This window comes from Lepisosteus platostomus, chromosome 6 (assembly GCF_059453375.1).
Source record: "Lepisosteus platostomus isolate fLepPlt1 chromosome 6, fLepPlt1.hap1, whole genome shotgun sequence".
Taxonomy (NCBI): Eukaryota; Metazoa; Chordata; class Actinopteri; order Semionotiformes; family Lepisosteidae; genus Lepisosteus; species Lepisosteus platostomus.
Window position 1 is genome coordinate 66906893 of NC_142616.1, and position 14039 is coordinate 66920931.

At 57.8% G+C, this 14039-nt stretch overlaps 2 protein-coding genes across 3 annotated transcripts; both read right to left on the reverse strand.

Annotated features, from left to right (window-relative positions):
- Positions 1-1489: 1489 nt before the first annotated feature.
- LOC148662198 (uncharacterized) lies at positions 1490-3069 on the reverse strand. Its single transcript, XM_088637104.1, has 3 exons — positions 2671-3069; positions 2289-2355; positions 1490-2128 (listed from the first exon to the last, which is right to left on the reverse strand). The coding sequence occupies exons 1-3, from the start codon at positions 2785-2787 to the stop codon at positions 1617-1619; spliced, it is 696 nt and encodes a 231-aa protein (XP_088493230.1). The 5' UTR covers positions 2788-3069; the 3' UTR covers positions 1490-1616.
- Positions 3070-4701: 1632 nt separating this feature from the next.
- wdr6 (WD repeat domain 6) lies at positions 4702-13228 on the reverse strand. 2 transcript variants are annotated; one of them, XM_088637102.1, is made up of 7 exons: positions 12837-13228; positions 11810-11909; positions 8155-11179; positions 7158-7244; positions 6552-6668; positions 6336-6442; positions 4702-6013 (listed from the first exon to the last, which is right to left on the reverse strand). In XM_088637102.1, exons 2-7 carry the CDS (start codon positions 11877-11879, stop codon positions 5034-5036), a joined length of 4386 nt encoding a protein of 1461 aa, XP_088493228.1. In that variant the 5' UTR covers positions 11880-11909; positions 12837-13228; the 3' UTR covers positions 4702-5033. The 2 variants fall into 2 exon arrangements, with proteins under 2 accessions (XP_088493228.1, XP_088493229.1); XM_088637103.1 differs by having other exon boundaries at positions 11810-12095.
- Between the last annotated feature and the right edge of the window lie 811 nt (positions 13229-14039).

Genomic DNA, 14039 nt, shown 5'->3' on the forward strand with positions numbered 1-14039 from the left:
GATCTGTGTGTCTCAGTCCAGTGTCGTGGCAGTGGTGGATCTGTGTGTCTCAGTCCAGGGTCGTGTCAGTGGTGGATCTGTGTGTCTCAGTCCAGTGTCGTGTCAGTGGTGGATCAGTGTGTCTCAGTCCAGTGTCGTGTCAGTGGTGGATCAGTGTGTCTCAGTCCAGTGTCGTGGCAGTGGTGGATCTGTGTGTCTCAGTCCAGTGTCGTGTCAGTGGTGGATCAGTGTGTCTCAGTCCAGTGTCGTGTCAGTGGTGGATCAGTGTGTCTCAGTCCAGGGTCGTGTCAGTGGTGGATCAGTGTGTCTCAGTCCAGTGTCGTGGCAGTGGTGGATCTGTGTGTCTCAGTCCAGTGTCGTGGCAGTGGTGGATCAGTGTGTCTCGGTCCAGTGTCGTGGCAGTGTGGATCTGTGTGTCTCAGTCCAGTGTCGTGTCAGTGGTGGATCAGTGTGTCTCGGTCCAGTGTCGTGTCAGTGGTGGATCAGTGTGTCTCCGTCCAGTGTCGTGTCAGTGGTGGATCAGTGTGTCTCAGTCCAGTGTCGTGTCAGTGGTGGATCAGTGTGTCTCAGTCCAGTGTCGTGTCAGTGGTGGATCAGTGTGTCTCAGTCCAGTGTCGTGGCAGTGGTGGATCAGTGTGTCTCAGTCCAGTGTCGTGGCAGTGGTGGATCAGTGTGTCTCAGTCCAGTGTCGTGGCAGTGGTGGATCTGTGTGTCTCAGTCCAGTGTCGTGGCAGTGGTGGATCTGTGTGTCTCAGTCCAGGGTCGTGTCAGTGGTGGATCAGTGTGTCTCAGTCCAGTGTCGTGTCAGTGGTGGATCAGTGTGTCTCAGTCCAGTGTCGTGGCAGTGGTGGATCTGTGTGTCTCAGTCCAGGGTCGTGTCAGTGGTGGATCTGTGTGTCTCAGTCCAGTGTCGTGTCAGTGGTGGATCAGTGTGTCTCAGTCCAGTGTCGTGTCAGTGGTGGATCAGTGTGTCTCAGTCCAGTGTCGTGTCAGTGGTGGATCAGTGTGTCTCAGTCCAGTGTCGTGTCAGTGGTGGATCAGTGTGTCTCAGTCCAGTGTCGTGGCAGTGGTGGATCTGTGTGTCTCGGTCCAGTGTCGTGTCAGTGGGGGACCAGTGTGTCTCGGTCCAGTGTCGTGTCAGTGATGGATCAGTGTGTCTCAGTCCAGTGTCGTGTCAGTGGTGGATCTGTGTGTCTCAGTCCAGTGTCGTGGCAGTGGTGGATCAGTGTGTCTCAGTCCAGTGTCGTGGCAGTGGTGGATCAGTGTGTCTCAGTCCAGTGTCGTGGCAGTGTGGATCTGTGTGTCTCAGTCCAGTGTCGTGGCAGTGTGGATCTGTGTGTCTCAGTCCAGTGTCGTGGCAGTGGTGGATCAGTGTGTCTCAGTCCAGTGTCGTGGCAGTGGTGGATCAGTGTGTCTCAGTCCAGTGTCGTGTCAGTGGTGGATCTGTGTGTCTCAGTCCAGTGTCGTGGCAGTGGTGGATCTGTGTGTCTCAGTCCAGTGTCGTGGCAGTGGTGGATCAGTGTGTCTCAGTCCAGTGTCGTGGCAGTGGTGGATCAGTGTGTCTCAGTCCAGTGTCGTGGCAGTGGTGGATCAGTGTGTCTCAGTCCAGGGTCGTGTCAGTGGTGGATCTGCCTCAGCAGCAGGTACACCCCTCTCTGCCTCTCTGCCCGGCCGCGGAGACTCTGGTGCTCGGGCAGCTCGAAGAAGGAGAAGGTGAAGCTGCGCGAGAAGCTGAGCACGGTGACAGGGCGCAGGGGGGGCAGACGCGCTGCCCGGGGGGTCTTCCTGTGGACGGGGGTCTTCCTGTGCGCTCTGCCCCCTGCAGACGGGCCTTTCCCAGGGTCCTGGCACGGAGGTGGCACTGTCCCTCGGACCCTTGTTCTGCCCTCCACCCGAAGGGGGGGTGCAGGTGGGAGGGGCGGAGGGGCGGGGGGGGTTGCTATGGCAGCGAAGGAGGAGTCAGACAGGGACAGTCCACCCCAGGGGGCCATGGTGTCTGAGGACACAGGAGGAGGAGGAGTGGGGGGGGCGTGCTTCCTCCTCCTGGCCAGCGTGTGGCGCTGTGGGAGTGGAGGGCGGGGCGCCGTCTTGGGCTCGGGCAAGGAGACACGCCTCCCCGCTTCCTTCCCTGCAGAGAGGAAGAGAGAGAGTCAGAGAGGCGGGGGGGGAGAACGGGCAGAGGAGAGGATGATGAGGAGGCCGGCCCTGGAGACGGAGGGAGGGGGAGAGGGAGTGTTGGACACCTGTCCACAGGGTCAGGACTGGAGCCAGGACCCAGGCTGTCTCACCTCCTGTCCTGCCGGTTCCGGACGGTATCAGGGGCAGCCGGACCTGGGACTTCAGCAACGTCGCCCCCTGCAGGAGGCACAAGAAGGCAGAGGCAGGATTACAGAGCCTGTGACTCCCATCCCTATGTCCTGATTTCCGGGGTGAATAAACGTACTGATCAGTGTCTTTAAAACGCCGCCACCTGATGAAACTTGTTTTGGACAAGAGCTGGAAGGAGGTGCAGATGTAACTGGGCTCAGCGGGCCGTGTGAGTTACAGGAGTCTTGTTGCTTCTGCTGAAATCTACACAATTCGCTAACGAGCTGCTTCATTAGCTTCACACAGGGATACTCACTTGCTAACCTGTTGCGAAATGGGCTTCAAAGTAGGACCCTCTCTCACCTCTTTTGGGGCGTCAGGCCTGTAGGTGGGGGTGTCTTCTCGTGAGCAAACTCTCTGATGAAAAGAGGGGGCTCTGAGAGGGCTCCCTCTGCCTCCTCTCCTCCTAGCATGCTCCATCTTGGCAGAACGGTGGGGTGCTGGGGTGCTCCCCTCTCGTCTATTTTCAGCCCCCTGCTGGCTCTTTCCCTCTCGCTCTTTCAGAGCTCACAGCAGAGTCTTACAGGCACAGGAAGCTGAACCACTTCTGCACAAACACAGAAACACAACGCAGAAACAGTACCCTCTCTCTGTCCCCTCTCTCGCACACTCTGATCCTACTCTCGCCCTCTGTCCTTTCCCACCATTTCTCCCTCTTTCCCTACTTTCTGCCCCACACTCTGTCCCTTCTCTCTCGGACTCTTCATCAGTCTGTCCCTTTCTCACTACACTCTCTCCCTCTGTTCCTGGTCTCACCCACACTCCCTCTCTCCCTCTGTCCCTGCTCTCTCCCACACTCCTTCTCTCCCTCTGTCCCTGCTCTCTCTCACACTCCCTCTCTCCCTCTGTCCCTACTCTCTCCCTCTGTCCCTGCTCTCTCCCACACTCCCTCTCTCCCTCTGTCCCTACTCTCTCCCACACTCCCTCTCTCCCTCTGTCCCTGCTCTCTCCCACACTCCCTCTCTCCCTCTGTCCCTGCTCTCTCCCACACTCCCTCTCTCCCTCTGTCCCTACTCTCTCCCACACTCCCTCTCTCCCTCTGTCCCTGCTCTCTCCCACACTCCCTCTCTCCCTCTGTCCCTACTCTCTCCCACACTCCCTCTCTCCCTCTGTCCCTGCTCTCTCCCACACTCCCTCTCTCCCTCTGTCCCTACTCTCTCCCACACTCCCTCTCTCCCTCTGTCCCTGCTCTCTCCCACACTCCCTCTCTCCCTCTGTCCCTACTCTCTCCCACACTCCCTCTCTCCCTCTGTTCCTGCTCTCTCCCACACTCCCTCTCTCCCTCTGTCCCTGCCCTCTCCCACACTCCCTCTCTCCCACACTCGGAGGTTCAGCCCACTCCCTCCTGCCACGCACAGTGGAGCACGACTGAGACAGTGCCACAGTGCCACAGCCAGGACAATAGGAAACTTAATACTCCATCAAACATTCATAGGTGCTCCTGGGACATCGGGCTCTCCGACTCTTTCCCGTGGGATCTCCAAGCTCTTCAGAGTGCAGGTTCTGGAAAGCTGAGCTCTTTGGTGCTCACTGTGCACAGCCTTGCCTGACACCATCACTCAACACTTGATATATCACTTATTTTACTTGTGTGTAATGTCAGACTTAAAGGCATGTGTCAGTCAATGTCGAAATGTTGGACAAGTGTCCTGCATGGCTTTACAATGTGACAGGCAGGAGGGGCTGTGTTTACCATTCTTATGGCTGCATGGTGGTGCAGTGGTCAGCTCTGGGCTCAGTTCCAGAACCGGGCTGCTGTCTGTATGTTCTCCCTGTGTTCGTGTGGATTTCCTATCCAGGACATATTAGTAGGTAAATCTGCAACTGTGAAAACTGGCCCTGATGTGAGCGCGTGTCTCTATGTACCCAGCCTTGTGCCGGTTACCTGCTAGGACAGAGCCTGCTGGGAGCCTGGATGGGAAGAAGGGGTAGGAAAAGGGATGGATGGACGTCCTGGTTTTACTCTTGTGGTCCTCCGTACCCGCTCAGGCCCGGCTCCTGTCTGGGAGATGACTGGGCCTGGGCCAGGACCCTGACTGATGACGGAGGAGACACCACTCAGTGCCTCCCAGTTCTGAGGGAATATTTTCCGGCGGCAGGGCTGATCTTAACCACGGGTCCCCTCAGACGCGGCAGGGACACCCGGTGGGCAGCCAGGGTGGAAAACTTCCGGAATCCCAGACTGAACTGCCCGTCTCCCGTCGCTCTCTGGTCCCCTCCGAGGCGCCGCAGCAGCGGAGCCGACACGCACACACAGACGGGATGATCCCGCACTGCGCCGGCCTGGGGATTTCAAAGGGATTGGGGAAGGACTGTCCAGGACATTTTCAGGAATTCTAAAAAAACTTCTTCTTTTATTTGACACTTTAAATTTTACAAAAACGATATCATGAAAACGAGCTTTAACGCGTTTTCTGAAGCGCGGTCGTGTTGCGTTCGCCGGTCGTACGAGGTTGTTTGTCTTTCGTGTGTGCAGTGCGTGCACCGACCAGAACAACCTCTTTCAACCATGATAATAATAATAATAATGACGCCTGCCGGTCTCCAACAGTCGGAGCCTGTGCTGGTGACTGCGACAAGGGCAATGCCTTCTTACTGCCAGCACTGCCAGCACAGCTCCCAGACTCCAGCTGGCCGCAGGTCTGAGCTGGTCCCTGCTCATGCTCTCATTGGCTCCCCACCGCATCATCTGGACTTTCCTGCGCAGCTGGTGCAGCTTTCCCTGCTGCATCTGGACTTTCCTGCGCAGCTGGCGCAGTTTCCCCCACTGCATCTGGACTTTCCTGCGTAGCTGGTGCAGCTTTCCCTGCTGCATCTGGACTTTCCTGCGCAGCTGGCGCAGCTTTCCCTGCTGCATCTGGACTTTCCTGCGCAGCTGGCACAGTTTCCCCCACTGCATCTGGAGTTGCCTGCGCAGCTGGCGCAGTTTCCCCCACTGCATCTGGAGTTGCCTGCGCAGCTGGCGCAGCTTCCCCCACTGCATCTGGACTTTCCTGCGCAGCTGGTGCAGCTTTCCCTGCTGCATCTGGACTTTCCTGCGCAGCTGGCGCAGCTTTCCCTGCTGCATCTGGACTTTCCTGCGCAGCTGGCACAGTTTCCCCCACTGCATCTGGACTTTCCTGCGCAGCTGGCGCAGCTTCCCCCACTGCATCTGGAGTTGCCTGCGCAGCTGGGGGTTTTAGCTCCTCTGGCAGAAGGCGCAGCAGCTGCAGCCCCTGCCCGCACAGGGCCATCGCCAGGCCACCCTCTGAGCCAGGCTCCCGCCACACAACCAGCCCCGCTGCGTCGGCCACGTGAGAGAACAGCGCCCCCTGCCAGCGCAGGCGCCCCTCGCCGCACAACCTCCACAGCGCCACGCGCTGGTCCACCGACACCGTGGCCAGGAGGTCAGAGGTCAGGAACTGCAGGGCAGTGAGGGGGGCGGCGTGGGCGCAGGGGGCTGAGGTCTGGCCGAGCAGGCGGAGCGAGGCCGAGGCACCCCCTGCGTCCCGGGTGTTGTACTGCACGCCGATCCGGCTGACAGTCAGGCTGCCGTCATCGCCGCCACTGGCCAGGAGGAGGCACTCTGAGGAAGCTGACCCCCACACCGCCAGGGAGTTGACCCCACTCTGGTGGGCAGGCACACAGAGGCAGGGGCTGCCCTCACCTGCAGCACACAGACAGGCAGTGTCATCTGGGAAACACACACGCAGGGCTGTGAACTGTCCTTCCGACTCGACAGAAGAGTGACACGCGCAGGGCTTCTTGCAGCATGACATGCAAAGCATTCTTTTTCGGCTTCATTTTTTTAAAACCCCAAACAAACTAGAATATTGCAAAAACCTTTAACAAGAATTCCTGATTTACCTTACCAATGCCATCACCTCTTATTCTGTATCTGTAATATTTCTACAAAACAGATTCCGGGTACACTAAACTCTTAGCATTTTTTTGTGGTATTTTACACAACATCCCCGGGTGATATTTACCCCAGCACTGGGGGGCAGCGGTGAGCCCCTCTGCCCCTTCCACCACCTCAGTCAGGTCCCACAGGGCAATCCTACCATCGGTGGCTGCACTGCACAGGAACTGACTCCTACAGAGGGGGGGAAGGAGAGGAGGAGGAGGGAGGAAGGTCGGCACAGAAGCAGCGCTGCAGGTCTCGACAATGACCCCACCCTCCACACGCCCTCGACGCGCCTCACCTGGTGCCCCATGGGCTGCACAGGCTGAAGGGGGCGACACTGAGCACACAGCGCTGGTGGTGGAGCGAGCCCCACAGCAGGACCAGCCTGCGGAGGGACTCGTGCAGAGAGAACAGCCTGGGAAGGAGAAGGGCGTCGGTCACACGCAGCCAGCACACAGACCATTCTATCATTATAAAAAAAAAAAGGGCAGAGCGGAGGCTCTGTGGCTCAGGATCTGCGCCTGTGGCTGGAAGGTTGCCGGTTCAAATCTTGCAGCCCGCAGAGGAATCCTACTCCATTGGGCCCCTGAGCAAGGCCCTTAACCCCAACTGCTCCAGGAGCGGTGTATAAATGGCTGACCCTGCGCTCTGACCCCCCAGCTTCTCTCCCTGTCTGTGTGTCTGTGTCTCATTAAGAGCAAGCTGGGGTCTGCGAAAAGACGAATCCCTAATCCAAGAAATTGTATAGGGCTAATAAAGCAACATTATCATTATTATTATTATTAGACCAGACCGTAACGGCAGAGAGGAAGAGCGAGATCAGTGCACCGCAGAGGAGGAGGAGCACCTCCCAGTTTTTTCCTGCGCGGAATTCCGTGATTCCCCGGTCCCCCGGCCCGCTCACCTCACCGCTCCGTCGCTGCAGGCCGCGGCCAGGAGGACGTTGCCCCCGCCGCCTGTCCCAGCGTGCACCACTGCCAGAGACATGTACCTGCGCAGAAAAGGAGCAGCCAATCAGAGCCCAGCTCTCGCCACAGACATCTCGACTTTCAAATTCAAAACTCTTTACCGGCGTGACCCAGGATTTACCGTGTTGCCATAGCAAAAACAGTAAAAAAAAAAAGTCACTGGACATGTAATATGTGGACTTGTGAACATGAAATATTATTGGTAGACACAGTCACTCTGTTTTTTCAGACAGCGGCAGGAGATCACATACTGGCCTGCTGCTCTGTTTAAGTTTCCCGAGTCTCCTCCTCGGACGGGTCAAACTGTCCATGGTTACAGTAAGTTCAGGTTTGCACTGTGTGCAGATTCTTTCCTTCTTAAACAGGACGTCCCCGACGCAGGCACAATGCAAGGCCGACACAAAACCAGGCGAACTAGCTGGCCTCAGCTGACCCAGAGTACTGCCAGCTTTGCAGGAGGAGGGGAAGTGTTTGGAGAGAGCCCCCTCTCATCACGTCAGCCCCTGCAGTGAGCGTGACCGTGGCGACGCTCTGCCCTCTTGTGGTACAAGCGGGGTCATACAGGTCAGGACGGCAGCTCTCCTCTTGTTGTTTGCTTTAATGATTCACTTGCCCTTCACTTTTATTTTTTAGGAAGCGTTTGTATGGATGATTACATTTCAAGTTTGCTTTTGTAATCTGTTACATTGTTAGAAATACTGCGCTGTTAGGGATGATGTCACAGAAAAACAATCTGCTGTACTGATTATGTTCTTTATACCTACTTACATTTTAATATTTTGTATTTTTAATTGTTTTAAACACTTGAAACCTTTCCATTTGGTTTTGTGACACGTGAAATAGAGTATTTTTCACTAGTCCAAAAAACTACTAGAATATCAGAATGGTGGAATATGACCTTTCACCCCCCCCCCCCCCAAAAAAAACACTCACCTGGTCTCTGGGTCCATTTTCAGCATCTTGTGTCGGTTCCGCCTCTTCTCCCACTGCTCAGCCAATCGGTGTCCTGCCACCTGGATCACCTGACAGGAAGGGGTGCCTTCTTGCCTGTTCCAGCCAATCAGGAGCCTGTAGCTCTGCAGCTGGGCCCGCCCCCCGCCAGAGAAGAGCAATGCAGACAGACAGGAGGGCTCCTGTACGTCTGTCTGTCCATCTGGGAGCCTGTCTGTCCCTGCACCTGTCGTCTGTCTGTCCCCGCGTCCCCCGCCCTGTGCGCCCGTCTCCCCCTCGGGTTGGGGTACAGTGGCCAGCGCTCTGACGCTGGAGATGTGGTCAGCGATGATGGACAGCACTCTGACAGATCCACAGTCAGGCTGTACACCCAGCACTGTCAGGGTGGTGTCCTCGCCCCCCGTCACCAGAACCTCCCACCACGCCCCAGCCTCTGACCTCACTGCCCCGACCCGACACACGCACGCCACCCCTCGGCCGTGCACCCCCTCTTTCAGCTCCAGTGGCACCCCAAAACCCGACAGGGGGGGCCCTCGGCCGCGGGACAGGAAGACCCCTCCTTGCTTGATGAAGGCGAACCCGTCCCCCAGGCTCGGCGTCCAGCCGGGACCCGCGTTCGCCCTGCTGGGGGCGCAGTAGCTCCACGACCGATGGCCGCCCCCGCACGGCACCGAGAGGAGGCGCGCGCGGCGCACGGGGTCCCACACCACGAAATCCACCGAGTGGAACCCCAGCACGAGAAACCTCCCCCTGGGCCCTCCGCCCCCCGCCGCCCCACTTTCTGTGGCTCCCCGCAGTCTGTCCCCCCCCCGGCCTCTCTCCTCTGAACTGACTCCACCCCCACCCTCGGCGCGCTCTGTCCCCCCTTCTTCCTCCTCCGCTGGGCTCCTCTCCCCCCCCTCCTCCTCCTCCTCCTCCTCCTGCGTCTCGGGGAACAGGACTCTCTCGACCCAGTCCATGCCCCGGCAGGTCCGCTGGGCCCGCAGAACCTCCAGGGTGTCGGGCCTCTCCTCCGCCTCGTCCCCTGACCGGACCCCCAGCACCCGGACGCAGCCGTCCCGCCCGGTGCTGTACAGCAGCCCGCCCTGCGCCCGGAGGGAGGTGACGCCCTGCTTCCCGTGCAGGCCGAACAGAACCGACACCGGGCCCAGCGGGGGCTCGTCCGCCCCCCCTCGCCCCTCCCGCGCCCCCCTGTACAGCAGGACGGAGCCCCTCCGGTCCCCTGCGGCCCACAGCGCCCCCCTGCCCGGCAGGGCGGCCACGGCGGTCAGCCAGCGCTTGGCGCAGGCCGGCAGCAGGAGGGGGCGGAGAGGCCGGACCCCGAGCGCCTGCTGCCCCCCCCGCCCGCCGGCCGCACACACCTCCCAGCGGTACACCTGCCCCTCCGGCCCCGAGGCGAAGAGCTGCCAGCGCCCGGGCTCTTCCTCCCCGCCCCTCCCTCTCTCGCTGGCCCAGTGCAGGCTGTGGACTTTGCCCCGGCCCGCCCTCAACTCCAGGGCGCCCCCCGGCTGCTCCAGCGCGAAGACGCGGACCCCGCCGGCGAGGTTCCCCACCGCGCACAGCGCCGCGCCCCCGCCGGCCTCGGCGAGCTCCAGGACGCTGTACGACCTGAACTCGGGGTCCCCCTCCCCCCCCAGCGGCTGCCAGCCCTCGCCCCCGCCCTCCCCGCCGCTGTGAAGGTACACGCACCCCTCGTCGGTCAGGACCACCACACGCAAGTGCCCCTGCGCCCCGAAGCCCGCCAGGCGCACCACTTTGGGGGACCCTCTGCCTCTGAACCTCAGGTCGCACAGAGAGCGGCGTGGGGCAGACGCACAGCCCCTCCCAGGTCCGCCCTCCCCCTCTCCGTCCCCCCCGATCCGCCACACTCGAATCCCCCCGTCTGCCCCCCCCGTGGCAGCCCAGTGCCCACCTCCCCCACCCTCGCTGACCGCCAGTGCCCGCACCCCCCCCGCCCTGTGACCTTTGAACCGGCGCGCCACGCTGCCGCGGTGCCCGTCCCAAAGAAGGCAGAGGGAGTCCTCCCCGGCGCTGAGCAGGCGGCCCCGGAGCAGCCGGACCGCGAACACCCGGGCCTGGTGCCCGTACAGAGCCCAGAGGCGCACCGGGCTCTCGGACCCACAGCCCGCCGGCCCCCCCAGCGACCCCACCTGCCACAGGCACGCGCTGCGGTCGTCGGAGGCGGAGGCCAGCCACCCGGACTCCGGCAGGTAGGCGATTCCGAAAACGACCCCCTCGTGCCCCTCCAGGCGGCGCTGGACTGCGGGCCCGCCCCCGCCCCCCCCCGCGCTCTCGCCCTGAGCCGGCCCCCACAGGACCAGCTGGCTGAACACCGTACCGCCCACCACAACCAGACCGGCCCAGCTGGGCCCCAGCAGCAGCGCGGAGTACAGCAGGCAGCCCTCCGCGCAGCGCGACAGGGCCAGAGCGACCCGGGCCCAGGGGTCACACAGGACTACGGCATTGTGGGCCAGGGCCACGGCCAGGTGGCGCCGCCCTTGCAGCCAGTGGGCATCCCACACCCAGTCCTGCAGCTCCCACAGCGGACACAGCTCGGCCAGGCGGGGGCTTCCCCCGGCGCGCTCTTCCTCCCTCAGCTCCACCACACACACGGCTTTGCCCCCAAACACCGCCAGAAGAGCTCCGCCCTCTCTCTCCTGCGGAGCCACACCCCTTCCTAGCCCCTCCCCCGGCGGCCGAAGCTCCACGGCTCTTTGGTCGACCTGCTGCCGCGGTGTCTCCTCTCGCGTGGCCCCCCTCACGCCCACCCCCTTGGTCCCTCCCCCTCCTTCATCGTGTTGCCGCGGCCTCGGCTCGGCCCCGCCCCCACTCTCCTCGTGTGGGCGTGGCTGCTGTTGGGACCCTCCCTCTCCGCTCTCCTGTCGCCGGGGGGCTGGTCGGATGCCATGGATGCGGTGGTTTCTGAGCACGCTCAGTGTGGCGCCAGGCTGCCGTGGGGCTGTGCTGGACGTGCGCAGGCTGTAGACAGAGAGGACCGGACCCTCACCTGTAAAGACAGCGGGCGGGGCACAGGGGGACAAGTCTCAGTTCGGCATGTCCGCATCCTTTTCCATTGCTACGCTTCTATTTCTTCTATCTGCATTCCTCTTTTTTAAGAAACCGGCGAACGCGGGGCCGATTCTGAAAGGGGAGGGAGAGAGATGTGACCACAGCGCAGACCAAACAGCTCCCACTGCCGGCGGAGAGAAACAGAGACAGAGGCGCCCTTCCTACTGCACTGTGACAGATACTCTGGGATTAGAGAAACATTCTCCCCCCCAAAACAACAGATCTAATCCCAGAATCCCCACACCTGCCAGAATCAGAACAGCTCCCAATCCTACTGGGAGAGGGAGGAGGGAACTCAGCTGAACTGGCAGCCCAGTATGTGATCTCCTGTCACAGCCTGAGGAGCAGTGAGCCTGTCTCCCAATTATGTTCTATGTCGTATGTAAATGTCTTCTGATGTGTCTTCATTGTAAATGTCTAATTTTTTATGTTAATTTGTTTTGCTTTGGCAGCACCGATTGTACTCACTGGCCGTGCCAATAAAGCACCTGGAACTGAACTGAACTGATGTGCCACAGCGCCCTGCCTCTGGAGGAGCCTGCTCTCTTCGCTGGCTCTCCCGCCTCACCTGACAGGAGATACTCCTCCCCCAGAAACTCCAGCGCCGTGACTGGGGCGAGGAGCACCGTCGACCTCATCCCCCGCGCGCCTGCCCTCCCTCCGAGCGGCTGCAGAGGAAGAGAGACCGAGAGGGAGAAGGAGAATCTTCGGCTGGAGGGCCTCGCCGACAGGAACAGCCGCCGTTACGTAATGCATGAGTGATGACGTCATAAACGAAAGGTCCAGAATACGGCCCCAGGGAATCGGGAGCCGTCTGGGAAATGTTGAAATTCCTCCAGTGCAGGGTTCTGCGACTGGACAGCAGAAATGCACGGATCTGATTTTTTTATTTATATTTCGCGTATTTTAGAGAAAATACATAATAAAGGCAAGAAGTAATTCACTATGGACCAGACCATCTGCCACGAATTCTTTGGGAACCCTTCTTCCTAAAGCACGCTCTTCACAGACAAGAGCCCCGAGAGGCATCCATGCTCCTGGTGCGTGAAGTGATTAGTCAGCCTAATAAATGCAATAACTGGAATACACTAGACGATAAGTAAAAAGTTAACAGTAAAAACAGTAACATTATAATCCATTAAACAAATGTAAATGGATTCTGTAAATGTCAGTATTGCTTAAATCAGTGACTGCTCCAGCTGTTACACTACATTTCCCAGAATGCTGCAGGAGGAGACCGTTTCCTTTTTCACCCGTGTGTGTGTACAACGAGACAAATACAAGTAATATCACTCATCGCCAGATCAACCACGACCATGATATTAATGAATTTACCAGTTAAACACTTCAGTTTTTCCAATATCTCTTTACGCACACCAGACTATATCTTAATTATGTCAGACACCTGTGAAATGTTTGACGCGAGGTAAATCATCATACACTACTTATCATAGTGATACAATCTCAGTCAACACGTCTTCCTAAATAGCCGCCTGGCGGGTTACTACGCCTGATTGCAAACCCAGAGCTGCCCATCTAGCAGTTATTTTAGCAGCTGTGGAGAAACTGAGAGACGGTCCCTCTCTCACACATACTTCAGAAGGAAAACTGCTCGGTTAGGATCCAATGACGACAGCAACGGCGATGGCTTTGGACTTAAACGGAATAGCTTTTCTTCCTAAAAGCGACGTCTGTTTTACACTCTTGTGACACTCATCTCTAAGCTACAAGACACACGAGAGCACATTCAAACGCCGTCCTCTTCAAACGCTTTCCCCCTCCCGGCTTCCGTCCACACGTTGGTCCCGTGTCTCTCGGCTGTCCAATCAGAGAGCCCCACAGTGCAGTGTCTTCGCGTTTCCCGGGTCACTGTAAACCTGCCGCTGATTGGCTGGAGCGTTTCTTAGCGACGATAAAAATCATATTATTTCCATGATTAAATACGTTAATTGACCTTTTTTCTTTTTTCAGTACCGCAATAAAGGTAATATCATGAACACACACCACAAATTCGGAACTATTAGGAACACAATATTGTAAGCGTTACAATATTTTAAAGTAAATATTAACATTTATCTTGTCTGATGTATCCATTTTGGCCTTTAAACTATTTCTTTTTTCAAGTCAGAAGTGTCCAGTCCTGGTCCAGGAGGACACGTGTGTAGTTTTCATCCCATTTCAGCTCTTAATGGCCGCAGTCACCTTTACGTTATTGATTTAAATTGGACCGAGTTAGCTGCCTGCTCTTCAGGTGCTCCTGTAAACAACTAAAACACCCTCAAGACCACTGTTTTGTGGTTTATAATCAGTAATCTATGCAACATATGTCACCCTAATATATTTCTTTAAAAAAAACGAACAAGAGCAAACACCAACCTACAGACGTGATCAAACTAAAAAAAAGTATATCCATGACGGAGAACTTGAGGCACTGTTTTACAACAGGGGTGGTAGATGCCTGGAACAAGGAACTAGAGCTTGATGCTGATTCTCGGAGATCTTCCAAAACTGAAGTTCTCAACCTCCGTCCTAAAGAGGTGATCAGCTGATGAGCAACACACACAGGCGTTCGTTAAAAAAAATATTTTTTTTTCTTTCTCCAAAGGGCAGCACTCCTGAACGAGGGGTTTTCTGAACCTCAAAAAGTGGTACTGGGTGGGGAGCCAGTTTTATTTTTTTTTGAAGAACTGAAAGCAAAGTTAAAATACGCCTTCAATAAAAATAGGACCAGTGTCATGAGTGCCAGCTGTTAGAAACGGTTGGATGAGATTCTCATCTCAAGTGAGCAACCTCCCCCC

Coding starts and splice junctions, on each gene's coding strand:
- wdr6 (XM_088637102.1), bottom strand. CDS start 11,879: ATGAGGTCGACGGTGCTCCTCGCCCCAGTCACGGCGCTGGAGTTTCTG. Junction 6,669..7,157: donor TGCAGCGACGGAGCGGTGAG/GTGAGCGGGCCG, acceptor TCTCCTTCCCAG/GCTGTTCTCTCTGCACGAGT. Junction 6,014..6,335: donor CGCTGCCCCCCAGTGCTGGG/GTAAATATCACC, acceptor TGTGTGCTGCAG/GTGAGGGCAGCCCCTGCCTC.
- LOC148662198 (XM_088637104.1), bottom strand. CDS start 2,787: ATGGAGCATGCTAGGAGGAGAGGAGGCAGAGGGAGCCCTCTCAGAGCC. Junction 2,356..2,670: donor GGCCTGACGCCCCAAAAGAG/GTGAGAGAGGGT, acceptor TGCCTCCTGCAG/GGGGCGACGTTGCTGAAGTC. Junction 2,129..2,288: donor CGGAACCGGCAGGACAGGAG/GTGAGACAGCCT, acceptor TCCTCTCTGCAG/GGAAGGAAGCGGGGAGGCGT.